Source organism: Zonotrichia leucophrys, chromosome 18 (assembly GCF_028769735.1).
Source record: "Zonotrichia leucophrys gambelii isolate GWCS_2022_RI chromosome 18, RI_Zleu_2.0, whole genome shotgun sequence".
In the NCBI taxonomy this organism is placed as follows: Eukaryota; Metazoa; Chordata; class Aves; order Passeriformes; family Passerellidae; genus Zonotrichia; species Zonotrichia leucophrys.
In genome coordinates this window covers 4,875,875-4,891,202 of record NC_088187.1, presented here as the reverse complement: position 1 = coordinate 4,891,202, position 15,328 = coordinate 4,875,875, and the positions used below count along the sequence as shown (strand labels likewise).

Below are 15,328 nucleotides of genomic sequence, written 5' to 3'. Positions count from 1 at the left end.
TCCAGCACCTTCCTGAATTCCCTCCTTCCCTTTATTCCCATTCCAGTGCTGACACAGGGTTCATGTCCTTCGTGCAATCCCAAAGCAAATTCTGGGTGTGCCCTTGATGTGATTCCTCACTCACTCAGCCCCAGAGTGCAAATTCCATACTTCCTTAATGTTCTGTTCTTGTTTTGGTGCCTGTTTTGTCTTCTCCAGGTCTCCCTGTGTCTCTCTAAGGGGTTCCAAGGACTGTCCCTGCCCAGTTTATCCCCTCATTTCCCTCATTGCTTTGGACACTGGTGCTTTGCAGCCTTATTTGCAGTCCCTTGATAGTTTTGTTTGCATTCTCTTGCCATTGATGTTTAATGAAGGAAGTGATATGGTATTAGAAAAACCCTCTACACAAACAGAATGAGGTCACTTTAGGTAAAAGAAAACCATCTAAATCACAGGAAGAAAATGTGTGAGAGAGATTTTAGACACGGAAAGCCAGCCAGCCTTTTCAACCTTCTCTAACTTAATAAATTAATAAACAGCTGTTTGGCTTTTCAGATTTTCTCAGCAGTAAGTGTTGTTAATCAATTTTTAATGCAGCAATTAAAAAGATATGAAAGCTGCTATCCAGCTTTCACCAGAATAATTGATTTCTGTATGACCTTAACTATCTCAACTGTTCTGCTTCAGCATAAGAGCTCCATGTAGATAATATGAATAGATCCAACGGAAGTCAGAAGAAAACATAGCCATGTTTATTTTAAAATGTCTTCCAAAATGTTCCTGGCAACCTAGTGACTCTCAAAAATAAGGCCACTGTGTATTTTAGATGGCAGACATTTATTCTGCCTGCATATTTATGAGGAATGCAAATAAAAACCCATCTGAAATATCTGGCACCTAGGGCTGCAAATAATGCTTTCATAACTCCAGTAAGAATAAGCAAAGTGAAGCAGTAATTATTTGTGTTTAAACATCAGATCTGCTGGGCTTTTCAGTTGAAATTGAAGTCCATAACCATAGGAATTCCCAGATTTGGTGTGCTGTGCCCTGGAATTGAGGCTGGTGTTGCAGAGCACCCAGAGCAGTGGTCCTGAGGTGTCTGGGGTACATCCCATGCTTGGGGGGCACAGGAAGAGAGAGGCTCTTATTGCATCTCATCCTGGGCTCTAGTGGAAGTGCCAAGATGAGGAAACTGATCTCTGGGATGAGTTTACTCCCTGAGGATGGGGTTGGTGCTGTTCCCTTATGCAGTCAGTGACTTGGATCAGAACGTGCTCATAGACACCTGCAGAATTTTCTCCACTCCTTGAGACAGACCCAGACAGGATTTAATCAGGGTTTAAGCTCCAAAGGAGGCCCAGGGTGCTTTGTCCTACTCCTGTGGCCATCCCATGCCTCAGCTCTGCTCACAGATACATTACAGGTGAAATGGGGTTACTGAAACATTCCGCTGCTGTTTTCCAGGTAACTGCATTTTGTGATGTTGATGAAAAGAAAATAACAAAAGGATTCTACACCTATGAGGAATCTGAGGTGAGTTATAGGCACTCTTGCATTCTTTATTGTGATCTAGAAGTGTCCTGAGGAATGTGATGAAGGAATTTGTCACTGATCTTGTAGTTGTGCAGCTCATTTTGGTGGAGAGGGAGTGACAGAACATTGGAGGGCTGGGAATGGACATTGGAATGCAAACTGGAGCCAGGACTGTCAGCTTCACACTCAGTGAAGTCAGTTTAGAAAGACAAAAATGCTTATTCTGAAAGGATCCTGATGATGGGGTAAAACAGTCTTCACTGACAGGTGTGTCTTCTAAATGGGAGTGGAATTTGGTTTATGAAGGAACCCTCAAAATTGAAAATTTTCCAACTAATTATCTTGTGAATCAAATTACCCTGATGGGAGTGAGACTGAGGGAAGGAGGGACAGGAGGGCCCCTCCTCAGGTACAGCATGGAGGAACTGTACAATTCCATACTGGGAAAACACTGAGTGTTTGAGCTGCATGGAAGCAATTGGGATCAGCATTTCAGCCTGGAATTCTGAGGACTCGCTGCCCAGCAGCTCAGTAACACTGTCAGTGTGACTGACACAAATCCTGGGCATTGGTCTTCCTAAAACAAACCCATTTTCTCAGATCAGCTGCAAAGATTGTACTGCAGCTGTTGGGAATCCTTACAAAATCCTGCAGCTTGGATCTGTGCTGAACCCAGTTGAGCTTTAGCCCTTTAACAGCTCCCAGCAGGAGGGAGGGATCCTCCTCTGTCTCTGCCCTTGTGCCTGCTCTGATGCTGTCTGAGGGCACAGGAATGGATGCAGTTCACTGAAATGGCAAAAAATTAACCAAAAAAGGAGGAACAGTTTGTTATGGGACAAGCCGTTGAAGCTGCACACATTGCCCATCAGGTCAAAGAGGGAATTGTTTAAGAAAGGGCTGGAAGTAGAATTTGGAGGTGAGGAGGAAGCAGTGGAGCAGTGAGAGCTGCTCCTCTTGGGAGCAGAAATTCAGATTTGGTGTAACTTCACACAACTGCACTGAAACACAGGTAGAGAATGAGCAAGCTCTCTTCAACATCACAGCTCAAAACATTTTTCCCCCATTTTGAGTTTAGCAGCTCCTAAAACCAAGCTGGCAAGTAACCTGAGTGCTTCTGTACCCCTTCCTCCTGCAGGAGAGACCAAAACCAAAAATTCCTGTGTGTCACTTCAGGGATGCAACTCCACCCTTTGTGATCTGTGTGAAGCTGGTGAGTCCCACCCTTGGCTTCACCTGCAGGAGCAGCATTTGCTCCTCAGGAAAATGAGTTTCTATTCACTCTAAGTGCCTTTTCCCAGAAGCCTTTGTTCTACTGAATGGCTTTTTTTATCACACTGATTGTGCAGGATATTTTAGGATTTAAATCAGCAGTCTTGGGTAAAATTTAGAAAAGGGACAGCTAATGTGAAGGGGCTGGATCTGTTGTACTTCTTTCCCCAGTACCAAATACACCCCAATGAGCACATGCACTCACCTTCCTTTGGGCCAAGAATTTGGAGCCACATGTATGGCAAAAATCAGATCTTAAAAAGCATTTTGTTTGGCCCTGCCAGTTCGGAGGCATCTTCTGTATCTGACTGTGGTAACTTATTTCAACTGGTTTAATTGTCCTGATACTCTAATTAGATGATAACCAGCAGTTCTTCTGCTGTTGTAACACAGATTTAAAATAGCAAATACATTGCAGTGGTAAAAAAACAACAAAAACCCTTTTGACAGCAACTAAAACCTGCAGCTCCACACAACACTGACATTGCAATGCTGGGCTGATCTCTTCAGGGATGGATCAGCTGGATCTCCTCTCCTCTGGTACAGCCTGATTTAACTTGGCACTCCCAACCTCCTGATCAGCTCTGGGCTTAGAACTTGGGCTGTAAAGCCAGACTGGGAGTGCCTTGGGCCATTTTCCTTTACTGCTGCTTGATAAACTCTTGGATTAGCAAAGAATATTACAACTAATTTAATTTTTCATACTGCATATAACAGTGGGTGGAAGTCCCCAGACAAAACATCTGTGCAACCTGTTCTGAAGCACATTTAATCTGTGAAGCCCTTACAATGAGACTATTATACAACATCTTGTCTGCAAACTCTGCTCTCTGACTGCAGTTGGGATTTCAGTCTATTTTTCCCCTCATGGCCACTGAGCATTTTCTGCTTGCTTATTCTTCACCAGCCAAAGTTCATCATCATTTTCTGAAGATGGAAGTGTGCTTTAAGGGGCTTTATTGGCTTTTATTTTGCTGTTCAAGGTAGGGGATTATTTTTCCTTTTGATACAGACAAAACCTGCATGTTCCTTTGCAGCTCTGAGGGCGATTTTGGAGATTAGATGTGTTTATTAAGTGGGCTGTTTACAAGAAGTGACTCTCTTGGCCATGTACTTGGAGCAGCATTGGCTCATTTATTTTTTCAGGCAGTTCCTCCCTTGTGAGCACTGGCATGGCTTTGGTACCAGAGCAAATCCTTCTGCAAGAAGCAGGCATCCTCTGATCTTTGCTCATTTTACAATGGCTTCACAGGCAGCTGGGGCTGGAATTCTGCTCTCTGTGTGTGAGTTTTTGCTGAAGAGAATCAAAGTGTGGCTTTAGCTGCTCAGGGCCACTTCACCCAAGGGTTTGTGCTCCCTGTTTGCTCTTGCTTGGAGGTAAAAGCAAAATGCTTGGAAATGCTGCTTTGTGCCCTGCCTTGGCTTGGATTCCAACGGCTGGAAATGAAAGGGATTTTTATTTTTCTGTCACAGCAATTAAAGTAGTTTGATTGTATAAAGTTTTCAGAAAATTTGTAGTTAAATCTCTTATTGTACAGCCCTGCCTGGCTTTTCCTGTGCTTTGTGAATGAAAGATTTGTCTTTAACTCTCCCACTTAATTTAGCATCTGGACTCATGTGGTTTTTTTAAACCCTCTATAAAGCAGGTTATTTTTTTTCCACTCCTTCAATTCCAGTTGGATTCCCTTTCTGTAACTTCCCATCTTAAACATTCACAGTTAAAACTTCACTCTTGCTGTTCTGGGCCAACCACACAAACATTAATTTTTTGGGGGACTTTTTTTGGTGACATTCCTTAAGAGCAGTAATTCAGGATTGCAGGAAGTGCCCAGGAATGCTGAATTTGCCCTGTTTTCTTAATGACATCACTGAGGTTGCTCAAGGACCAAATGTAGCCAGTTCCTGTCCTGAAAACATGACTGGGGCTCAAAAGGAAACACCTTTAACTCTGCAGAGTACTTCATCTGCTTGATGAAGGGCTTGTTTTATCAGTCAACCTAATCAGTGCTCAGAATCCACCCAAACCCCTTGTTTTGTCCATTTTCTGCCAAAGTCAGAGTTGGCAAACACCAGAGCAGAGCTGGGCTGAGCAGCCTTTGTGTGCCCCAGAGCAGCACTGCAGAGGGAGGAGCTGTCTGATATCCCCCCAACACTGATTAGAACACTAAATTTTCAAAATCCCCTGAATTTTTCAATAGAAACTTTCCTGAGCTGTGGTTTATTTGTTTAGTTCTGCAAATGGGACTTTCTTCTGTGGCCTAAAGAATCAGTGACCCCAACCTGCTACAGCCTGAAATGAGTTTGAGCTCATTTTCTTCTTCTTCCCTCACAGGACATGACAGGTGGAGCCTTTGAAACAAACCTGGCCACGCTGAACCTGAAGGAAGGGAAGGATTATTATCACTTTAACTAAAGCAAGGTGAGGCAGTGCTGCTCTCTGTGTGTCTGGGTGCAGGAAAACCAAATTCTTCAGGGATTTAGAACTTTTTAGTCATTTGGGATTTGTTAATTTAATCTTTGGGCTGAGTAACCCCTTTGTAAGGGAGGTCACATTTACACCAGGGTCATTCTGTGTGCATTACTTTTTACTGTGCACATTAGTAGTTATTACTGGGTTTTTTTTACTGTGTGCATTACTACTTTTATTGTTGCATATCACTCAGTTTGCTGGTAAATTGTGATTAACAGTCAGTGAGCTCCACTAATTCCAACTCCCAGTCCAGCTTGCAGGAATCCTTAAGAAGTATTGAATAATCTCATTTATAGTTACTTTCTTCAAAACCAGAGTCTGAGCCAGCCAGGTTGGAAGTGAACACCTGCACTTTGCAGCATTTACATCACAGAGAAGCTGGCTTGGTTTTAGCTTCTCTGCCTGTATTTTTCCTTCCTTTCACATTTGTAGAGATGTGTCTATACACACACAGCCACTGTTCTACTGCTGGCACTTAATTACAGCCATAAAATAACAGTGTAATTACAATAGAATGTGGCCTCCCATCACATTGATGGGAGATCACTAAAGATCAACTTCAGAGTGATTTCATTTTGTAGGGGGTGAGAAATGAGCGGGAGTCCTGGCAGTCTGGTGTCTCCTAGTAGTCCTGGAGCTGCTTGAAGAACTGCCTCACCTTCTTCAAAACTGAGTTTACCACAAAAACAGTTTGTCTGAATTAGTTACATAAAGAGCTGTTAAGCTCTTTATTTGTTTAAAGCTGTTTATTTGCTTATTTGTTAAGAGAGGCTTTGACATCAGCTGAAGTGAAACCTGGGTTTTTTTGGTTAACTATGACATAGGAATAACAGACTTTTCCACAGGGACACTTGGTGCTCAGGATGATTTCAGTATCACTGAGTGTTGCCATTCTCACCTCTGAAAAATCAATCTTGAAGAGATCAGTGCAGCAGGTCAGGTTTAATTCTTGCTGTGTGTACAAGCACAGGCTCCATTCAGGGAGGTACAAAACCCTGACACCAAACCAGACAGCTCAGAGCATGACAAGAACCTGCCAGACAGCAACATTAAAAACTGAAAACAAGGAATTTTTGTCTTCTTCCTGTGGCACAGGGGTGCTTTCAGGCAGGCTCAGGTGTCAGGATGGTCAGGATGTCACAGCTCAGCCTCTTCCCACCCTGGAACCACTGAGCAGCTCCAGGACAGCCCAGCAGCAGGACCTGCTCTCCTCATGCTGAACTCTGCAGGGGAAAAGGAAAAGGAAAAGGAAAAGGAAAAGTCACTTGGAGCAGGCAGCCCCCCTGCTCCCCCCACCCACCACCTTCACCTTGGAATTCCCAGTGAGGGGGGAATTTTGGGTTGCAGGTGGGAGATTTTGGAGAGTTTTACACTCAGAACAAACTCCCAACTCCCTGCTTTTCCTGGGAACTGGAGAACTTTGTTTTTTCCAGGAAACAAGGGGAAAGAAAACCCCAACCACCTGCTTTTCCTGGGAATTTGAGGGGGAAACCCCCTGTTTTTAACAGGAATTGAGGAAAACCCCCCCAAACTCCCCATTTTTCCTGCGAATTTGGGAGATCCCTCCCTCCAAACCCCCCCATTTTCCCTGGGCAGGATTTGGGATCCCAGATTTACCCCCAGACCCAAGACCATCCCAAATCCATCCTGGGGGGCTTTGGGCACAACAGGGAGGAGGTAAAATCCCCCCCATCCCTCCCATTCTCAATTTTTCTGGAGGGAAATTTGGGATTTTGAGCCATTTTTTGGGGGGAACTGCCGCTCCCTGTGGCATTGCTGTCCTGGCACTTCCCAGCCCTGTAATTAACTAACCCAAACAGAAAAGAAAATATAAAGCTGTAATATTCAGTCCTTTTAACCCCATGGTTTGAAGTCCCTCCAGCAAATTTCATTTGTACAAAATTGAAAGGAGTAGAAAGTATTGATTTCAGCTGAAGCCAACTTCATTCTCCTTTTTATCCTGCCATATCTCCCTCGGAGATACTTGGATTTAGATGTATTTAGATATTTCTTATTATTTTAGATATTTTATTATTTTATATTTTTATTATTTTACTATTTTAGATATTTTATTATTTTAGATATTTTATTATTTATTATATTTTTATTATTTTACTATTTTAGATATTTTTAGATATTGTTATTTCTTAATATTTTAGATATTTCTTATTATTTTGTTTATCCTAGAGACAGCTCTCTCCTAAAGTATCAGTCTTCTCTAAGCTTTCAAAAATTAAGGATTAACACAAGGAGTTTTTTCAGATCAGAGAGTTTATCTTGTAAGATCTCTTATTTTGAGCATAACTTTTTTATTACTTAATTTAAAAACTTTCAAAAGCAAGACTCAGGTCAGTTTTTGTTCTAAAAACAACTCCTTGCTGGGCAGGAGGTTCAGACTCTTGTTTCCCAGAATTATAAAAATGTTAGCTGAGGTTTCTTAAAATTGTACTAGAAGCAGATGGTAAAAACTGGAAAATGAGTGAAGACACTGCTATGAGGCAGCAGGAGGTCTTTGAAGGGTATTCATAGTGTCTTAAGAATGAGTCTTTAAAGAAAGATAAATATTTATATCTACACAGCAACACATATTCTTTAAAACACTAAAAAACCTCTTCTAGAACCTCTACCAAAGCAGAAAGTTCTGTGCTTCTGAAATACTGAGCTGGGTGGGCATGTCCAAACTATCTAAAAATATACATTACATACATACATATATATATATATATATATGTATATATATACACTTTATGGTTTTGTATGCTATCCATCCACAGAGGCAGTGGTTTGCACCACCTCATGCCATCATTTGCTGCTGAAATGGAGAAGTTGCTGTCGCTTCCCCTTCCCCAGGAAGGGCAGAGGAGCAGTGGCTGCACATCTGTGTCTGGAATGCGGCGCTGCCAGCCCGGAATGCTCCCTGGAACGGGGCTGGAGGGCCTCAGGCAGCAGCCTCAGCCATCCCACGTGTTCTGCAGCTGGCTGGGAACATCCTCAGGGACAGCTCCATGGAAAAAGCAGCCCCTGGAGCACATTCCCACCTCACCTTGGCCACCAGCTGGGGTCTGGGCACTTTCATGAGGTCGCAGAGGCAGTTTCGTCTCTCCCTCACCACGGGCAGCTCTGCTTCCCTGCGACAGCAAAGGTGATTTCCAGTTAATTCAGGAAAATCCATAAAACATCCATGAAACATCCGCAGTGATCCCTGTCACCCCTGCACCACAATGGCTGTGTCCTTTCATGCACATTTCAAATGACAAGGGTTTTTTTGTTGTGCCTCCTTTGAAGGCTAAAGGACCATTTTTGTACCACCCTAAGTCAGATAAACCACAAATACACACCAGATCTGCCACAGGTCTAATAAAATGGCTAATTTTAGCTAATATTAGCCACTGACTAATAAAAAGTCCAAGACTATTCTTTTATAGGGTTTTATATTAAAAAACCCCACTTATTTGTACAACTTTTTTGATTAGAAGTTCATTTAATTTATTCTCTAAAGTGATTGGATTTGGAAAAGACTCTCCCATCCCCTCTAAAGAAAAAACAAAAAAGGGTGAGTTATTTATAACTTCAACTTTTTTTTTCACACCTTGGACAATTTGTCTTATTTACCACTGGAAATTTCCCTGTGGCTAAACAAAGTGTATTATTTATAGAGTAATTTGTTTAAACTCTGCATGACACGATTGTATGATAAAGTCTCTGGAGTCCCAACAAGGAAAATATGTGCATCCCAGTAATTACCATACTCCTTCAAATTCTCATTCGGCTTCCTGCTGCTAATACTTAGGGTAATTCAGAATTTAAACTGATTATTTTAGCACTGGGAGACCTTGAGGAAAACAAGCAGCTCACTGTGACACTCAGCAACAACTTCAAATCTCTTTTTCTGTAAATAGCTCAAATCTACCAAGATAGAACAATTAAGTTTTGAGTAAATGAGCCTTTTGTATTTCATCTCAGAGCAGTGGCCACAGTGCAGCAGGGCACTCAGGGCTTGCTCCCAGCCAGAGTAAGCCAAGCACACCCTAAAAATGACAGGGTGAAAACAGAATATTCATTTCTCTGGAGTGTTTTTCTGGGGAAGTGTTCTGCTTTGATTTAGGAATGAGTTGTTTATGAGCAGAGCTGAACTCCACAGCTTCTCCTGTAGCACTGTGAGTGGAACCATCCCTGGTGACAGCACTCAGCTCATCCTGCACTGTCAGGAACAAATCCCTTACGCAATTCCTGAGCCAGCCTGCCCTTAAATGCAGGTTTGCTCATGGAGCTCTGAGTCACACCCAACACAATCCTAAACTTCCACCTGCATTAAACAAGGAATTGTAACCACAGCAGAACTGCTGGCAACCACTCCTTCCAACCTGAGACTCCTGTTCCAGTTTTGTACTGGAAAATTCAGAAAAAGAGCAGCAGCCACCCCTGCTAATGATAAACTCAGATAACCTTTTCACAAATATAAAGTTCTTTAAGCTCAAGCACGGAAATAAACTGGAAACTACATAAAAGTCAAACAGTGTAACTGCAATCTGCAACTCTGTCACCCATCCTTAAGGTGTATTTGTTCTTTGAGCTTGTCAGGAATAAATTTATTTCTATGAAATGTCAATAAAGACAAAAAGCAATTTAATATAATGACTAAATAAATTATATATTTTTCTATATTTGTCTGTTCTCTGTGACTGCTGTTTAGGCCAGGTCTGCGACAAGGAAAAATGTTTAACAAGGCAGCAAAACTAATAAACTAATTATTACCTTAAAATTCTGTATTTTCTCAAACCTGCCCAGCTAATAATGCCCAATGCTAGAATTTGCAGAAGGGAGAAAATCCAGTGCCAAAAATGCTGATTCCCTGCTCCTGTCACTGCAAAGGACAGGAGTCCTTTGAGAATCATGGAATGATTCTCTTGCTCTAAAAGTCACTGGATCATGCTCATGAAGAACAGGACCCTCTCCCCCTGCCCCTGGAAGGAGGTAAGTAAAAAAAAAAAAAAAGAATTACATTCTATCAAGTGGTTGTTTAATTCATGCCATCCTATCCTGGGAAACATCTAAACTGCTCCAATTCCAAATCTTTGCTTGAATACAAGGCTTGTAGCATGTTGAGTAATTACATTTCATGGGAGATTTGAGCTGTTCTGCTAATTCTGTTGTTTTCCAGCTTGCAGAGATCCTTCCTTTCCCCAAATCCTGCCAGTGCTCGTAAATGCCAAGAAACTGTCTGTGCACTTGAAGTTTGACTGTTTGCACAGCCCAGTCTCTGCTTCGTGGAAAACTTCCAAGATTTCCTCCCTTTTTATGTTGTTAGAAAAATATGGCTATTTTACTTTATCTAATGGTGATTTTATACATCCCCTTCCAGTGGGCCAGGATCCTGGAGAGCTCTTTAGAGCAGAGGAATGTCGTGGAAGCAAGAAAGAGCTGAACCTGAGCTATCACAGCTTTCACAGGCACTCAATTTTGGTCACTCCAGGGCGCAGGGGCTGTTTGGGGACAGCACTGCACTCACCAGTTGGTGTCACTGAGGATGGCCATGGCCTGCTCCATGATGGCCGGGTCCACCACGTCGCTGTAGGTCAGCAGCATCTCATACACCTGGCTGGCCGTGGTCTTCCTGATCTGCAGGGATGGGGAGAGGCAGCAGAGAGGCAGGCCAGAGCCACAGGGCTGCTGAGGGCAGGGGACACACAGGGACCAGCCAGGCCAGCTCCTGGGACCAGCCACGCCAGAGCCACAGGGATGCTGAGGGCAGGGGACACACAGGGACCAGCCAGGGACCACAGGGACCAGCCAGGCCAGCTCTTGGGACCATCCAGGCCAGAGCCACAGGGATGGTGAGGGCAAGGGAGCCACAGGGACCAGCCAGAAACCAGCCAGGCCAGAGCTACAGGGATGCTGAGGGCAGGGGACACACAGGGACCAGACAGGCCAGCTCCTGGGACCAGCCAGGCCAGGGGATCATCCAGGCCAGCTCCTGGGATCATCCAGGCCAGAGCTACAGGGATGGTGAGGGCAGGGGACCCACAGGGACCAGCCAGGGACCCACAGGGACCAGCCAGGCCAGAGCTACAGGGATGCTGAGGGCAAGGGAGCCACAGGGACCAGCCAGGCCAGAGCTACAGGGATGCTGAGGGCAGGGGAGCCACAGGGACCAGCCAGGGACCCACAGGGACCAGCCAGGCCAGGGGATCATCCAGGCCAGCTCCTGGGATCATCCAGGCCAGAGCCACAGGGATGCTGAGGGCAAGGGAGCCACAGGGACCAGCCAGGGACACACAGGAACCAGCCAGGCCAGAGCTACAGGGATGCTGAGGGCAGGGGACACACAGGGACCAGCCACGCCAGCTCCTCGGATCACCCAGGCCAACTCCTGAGATCACCCAGGCCAGCTCCTGCACAGGACCATCCCCAGGAGTCACACCCTGTCCATCCCTGGTGTCCAAAGCAGCCTCATGGCTGTGCCCATTCCCTGGGCAGTGCCCCATTGTGGAAACCGCCCTGAGGATCCTCCTGATCCCCTAAAAAGTTCTGTGCCAGAATTAAGAAATGAATAGGACTTTTGGTTTTTTCAGTGTTCTTCTCTTACCAACAGTTCAGCACGCTGTCTGCATCTCAGACTTAGTGTACAAGGAGAAGCCACCAAAAATCACATTTGAATTATTTTTCATTTGTAAAATTCTTTTTCATTTGTCAATTTTTCAATGTGCAAAGTCTTCAGTACTTACTATAGGGAAGGGATGGCAAAGGAGGAGAAACAGCTGGAAGAAAACTTTCTCTCTCATGTCTCCTCGAAATTGAATCAGCCCACAAAATCTAGAAAATATCAGAAAAATCAGATTATAACTTCCATTTTATAACAGATTATAAAACCAGTTATAACTTGTGTTATAACTGCACAAGTAAGTTTTGAGAACTAGGATGAAGATGGACATTGGGAAAAAGAAAAAGCTAATGATTCCCCTTTTTTTTTTTCTTTCTCTACAAAGAAAAAGCAAATTATTCCCTTTAAGCATCTTAAGGACTATAAAAATTTTAAACCTTGTTCAACTTTATCACATCATATGTTTCACTTCAACCATCCAGAACTATGAGACTCCCACAACCTCCAATCACATGTATCTGTGTGTATTTTCCATTTAAATTCCACATGAACCAGACCTCACTGTTCCATCTGGTAAGTGAAATACTCCTCATTTCTATGAGAAAAGATTGATTTCATTAACTCACACTCCTATGCTGGAGCGAAGCTTCCGGATGTCTTTGGACCTTTTGATCTCTTCTTTACAGAGGGTGAACAACTTCAGTGGGAAGGGATGACTGAGAATGGGAAAGAAAGAAAGAAAAAAAGACGAGCAGAAGGTTTCAGCAGAATTTCAAAGACATTTCATGATTGTCAGGATGCCAAAATAACATTCCAGGGCAAGGCAAGACACACTGCAGGGTGGTTTGTGCTTCTCCCCAGCAGCTCAAGAGTTTGGCCATCACATTCCTGAGCCTTATTATTATTTAATAATTTAATTATTAATTATTTACATTGCTATTATCTGTGTGCTGAGGAGTGAACTCCTTTTAGCCAAACAGCTTCAGTCCATGCAGGATAACTGCCTTGCCATGGCTTGTGTTTAAGCAGTGTGGAAAGATCAGAAATACCATGTCAGGAATTACATTATCCTATGGCCAAATAACAGTTACTCAGTCTGTGTATCATCGTGGTCATTCCCTAAGGTCTCCAACCAAACTTTACATAAAAAGGGATGAATGTTGTTCATAACTACTCCATTTTACAGCCCAAATCATCATGGTCATTCCCTAAGGTCTGCAACCAAATTTACACAAAAGGGGATGAATGTTGTTCTTAGCTACCCCACCATTTCACAGCCCAAATTCCTTCAGTGATTCCAGACAACGTAATTAAACACAGGGCTCACAGTTCTATTACATGGACAGGCCATGAAGCCATCTTTAAATATATTTAGCAAATTCTTTTCTTTTTCCACACAGTCTGGGAAACGTGATTCTCACAGCTCTTTCCCAGACACTCGTACAAACACAAGTGCTGTTAGTTATTCCAAGGATCTATTTAAGAGAAGGAAAGAGGGACTAATGCTTTTATTTCAGTTCAAATTATTTAATCTCTTACTTGCCACACTCAAGGCTGAAGTGCCATAGATGCAAAAGAAACTATTTCATATTTGTCTAGTGAGCACAATAACTTCTAGGCTGTGTATTTTGGAAACCTCACTGCATTGTGTATGGAAAGCAGAAAGCAAAAATAGCAACATTCATTTTCTACTACTGCAATTCAGAGCTGTGGTTAAAAACTATTGAAGAAAGCTGGGTACTGTCATCTGTTGAAGGGCAGAACATTTAAAATAAGATGTTTATAGCAGTGCCAAGATGTTTTGTTAAGGTAACGTGCCTTGTTCTGTAGAGTCTTCCAGACAAGAGTTAGTGGTTTTTAATGACTTTTTAAAAATTTGTAACAAAATCCTGGCATGTACTGGCAAACAGTGAACTATTTAAAAAAACTGAACAACAAACCACGGTAAACTGAGGTGAAGAATTCTATACATGGTGGGAAGAACAGACATCTGCATGAATGAGTCTGTGTGTGTCTACAGGCATGGATTGGTCTGGGTTGGTGAGGGAAGAGCTCTCTGAATGCTGAGGTATATTTTGTCTTACCTTGGTGGAATTTCTCCTCCTCCCTCCCCAATTACACAAATTCCCTGTGCACAGAGCTAATTGCAACCCCTGCAGTGCATGCCTGCCTCTCAGCACAGGCCAGGCCAGTCAGTGAATTAGGTGAGATTTAAACTGGTTGAACAGCAGGGACATCACTGAGAAGGGGAGCAACAAAGAGACCAATTGGAACAAGAGCATCTGGAACAAATTTAAAACATGGAACCTCATGAGCAGCATTTTGTGTTTAAAACAGATGCACTTTCCTTTCTGCTGGTTGCCAATTCTACATTTGCAATAACCAAACTTAACCTGTGTGTGATCTCAAATGACTCAAATAGCTTGGCCTCTGTAAAGGAAATTGAGAAAATTCCTTCTCCTGTGTGGGCACTGTGCCAGCAGGAACAGCATCAGCCCTGGGGAAGGAAAGTTCTCTGTGCATTCTGTGAACTGGGGACACGTGGCACTGCCAGAGGTGAGCTGGGGCTCAGCAGTGCCACTGCCAGGGTGGAGCTGCCACCAGCCCCTGCCTGCTCCCTGCTGCACAGCTGTTCATGCCAGAGCAGGAAAACTGCTTCAAAACCAATCCAGGGGAGCATGGACACATGGAAATTATCATGGATACATGGAAATTATCAGCTGGAGATCAATGGGGACACAGACTTCCTTAAAGCACTGCAAGATCACCAGAAAAAAACAGAATACATGGGTGCTGCTGTTAGTGTGTAAAGTACATAGATGTAGGAGAGAGAAATGCCATTTATTACCCCAGAGAGCACAAGATCCTGAGCTGCCATTCCAAGGCTGTTCTGTTTTCATGGCCCTGAGTATCATTCCCATCTTACCACACTTCTGAGGAGCCAGCAGTCCCCAGGGCAGCCCCAGCAGCACTATGCCCTTCCCATTTCTTTCTATTCCCTCCCTATTCCCTTCTTATTTCCCACCCTATTCCCTCCCAATTTCCCTCCTATTCCCCTATTTCCCTCCCTACTCACTCTTTATTTCCCTCCCCATTCCTTTCTATTTCCCTTCCTATTTCTCTCCCTATTCCCTTATTTCCCTTCCTATTTTCCTTCCTATTCCCCTCCCCATTTCCCTCCCTCTTCCCTCCCTATTTCCCTCTCTTCCCCCCCTATTTTGGCACTGGTGGGACTGAGGAAAGCCCTCAAGCCCATGGGAGAAGGGCACTTTTCTCCCACAGCATCTCTCCAGTGCCACAAACCATTCCTGGCTGCAGGAGGGACAAGCAGGTTGATGTCACCTCAGGACAGGTAGGAAATAACAGCTGGAATATTCCTGACAGCAGTTCTTATCCCTGAGCCAAGCACAACACAGGAGCCAGTTCTGAAAGCCTTTTGCTGACCCTGGGGATGAAGCTGATTCATTTCCAGCCCC

The 15,328-nt window shown here is 43.7% G+C and overlaps 2 protein-coding genes across 11 annotated transcripts in view; one reads left to right on the top strand and one right to left on the bottom strand.

Moving 5' to 3' along the window:
- B3GNTL1 (UDP-GlcNAc:betaGal beta-1,3-N-acetylglucosaminyltransferase like 1) overlaps positions 1-9,925 on the top strand; it is a 107,513-nt gene extending 97,588 nt beyond the window's left edge. For all 10 annotated transcript variants that reach the window (XM_064728164.1, XM_064728165.1, XM_064728167.1 and 7 more), the window contains 4 exons: positions 1,444-1,512; positions 2,648-2,722; positions 5,114-5,200; positions 8,026-9,925. In XM_064728164.1, the coding sequence (XP_064584234.1) occupies positions 1,444-1,512; positions 2,648-2,722; positions 5,114-5,194 (225 nt within the window). In that variant the 3' untranslated portion in view covers positions 5,195-5,200; positions 8,026-9,925. The remainder of the gene's footprint in view (positions 1-1,443; positions 1,513-2,647; positions 2,723-5,113; positions 5,201-8,025) is intronic.
- The window catches only part of TBCD (tubulin folding cofactor D), a 119,644-nt gene continuing 110,490 nt past the window's right edge, over positions 6,175-15,328 (bottom strand). The window contains exons 36-40 of the mRNA XM_064728162.1: positions 12,479-12,568; positions 11,977-12,064; positions 10,761-10,870; positions 8,295-8,379; positions 6,175-6,474 (exon numbers count right to left, since the gene is read on the bottom strand). Of these exons, the coding sequence (XP_064584232.1) occupies positions 6,463-6,474; positions 8,295-8,379; positions 10,761-10,870; positions 11,977-12,064; positions 12,479-12,568 (385 nt within the window). The 3' untranslated portion in view covers positions 6,175-6,462. The remainder of the gene's footprint in view (positions 6,475-8,294; positions 8,380-10,760; positions 10,871-11,976; positions 12,065-12,478; positions 12,569-15,328) is intronic.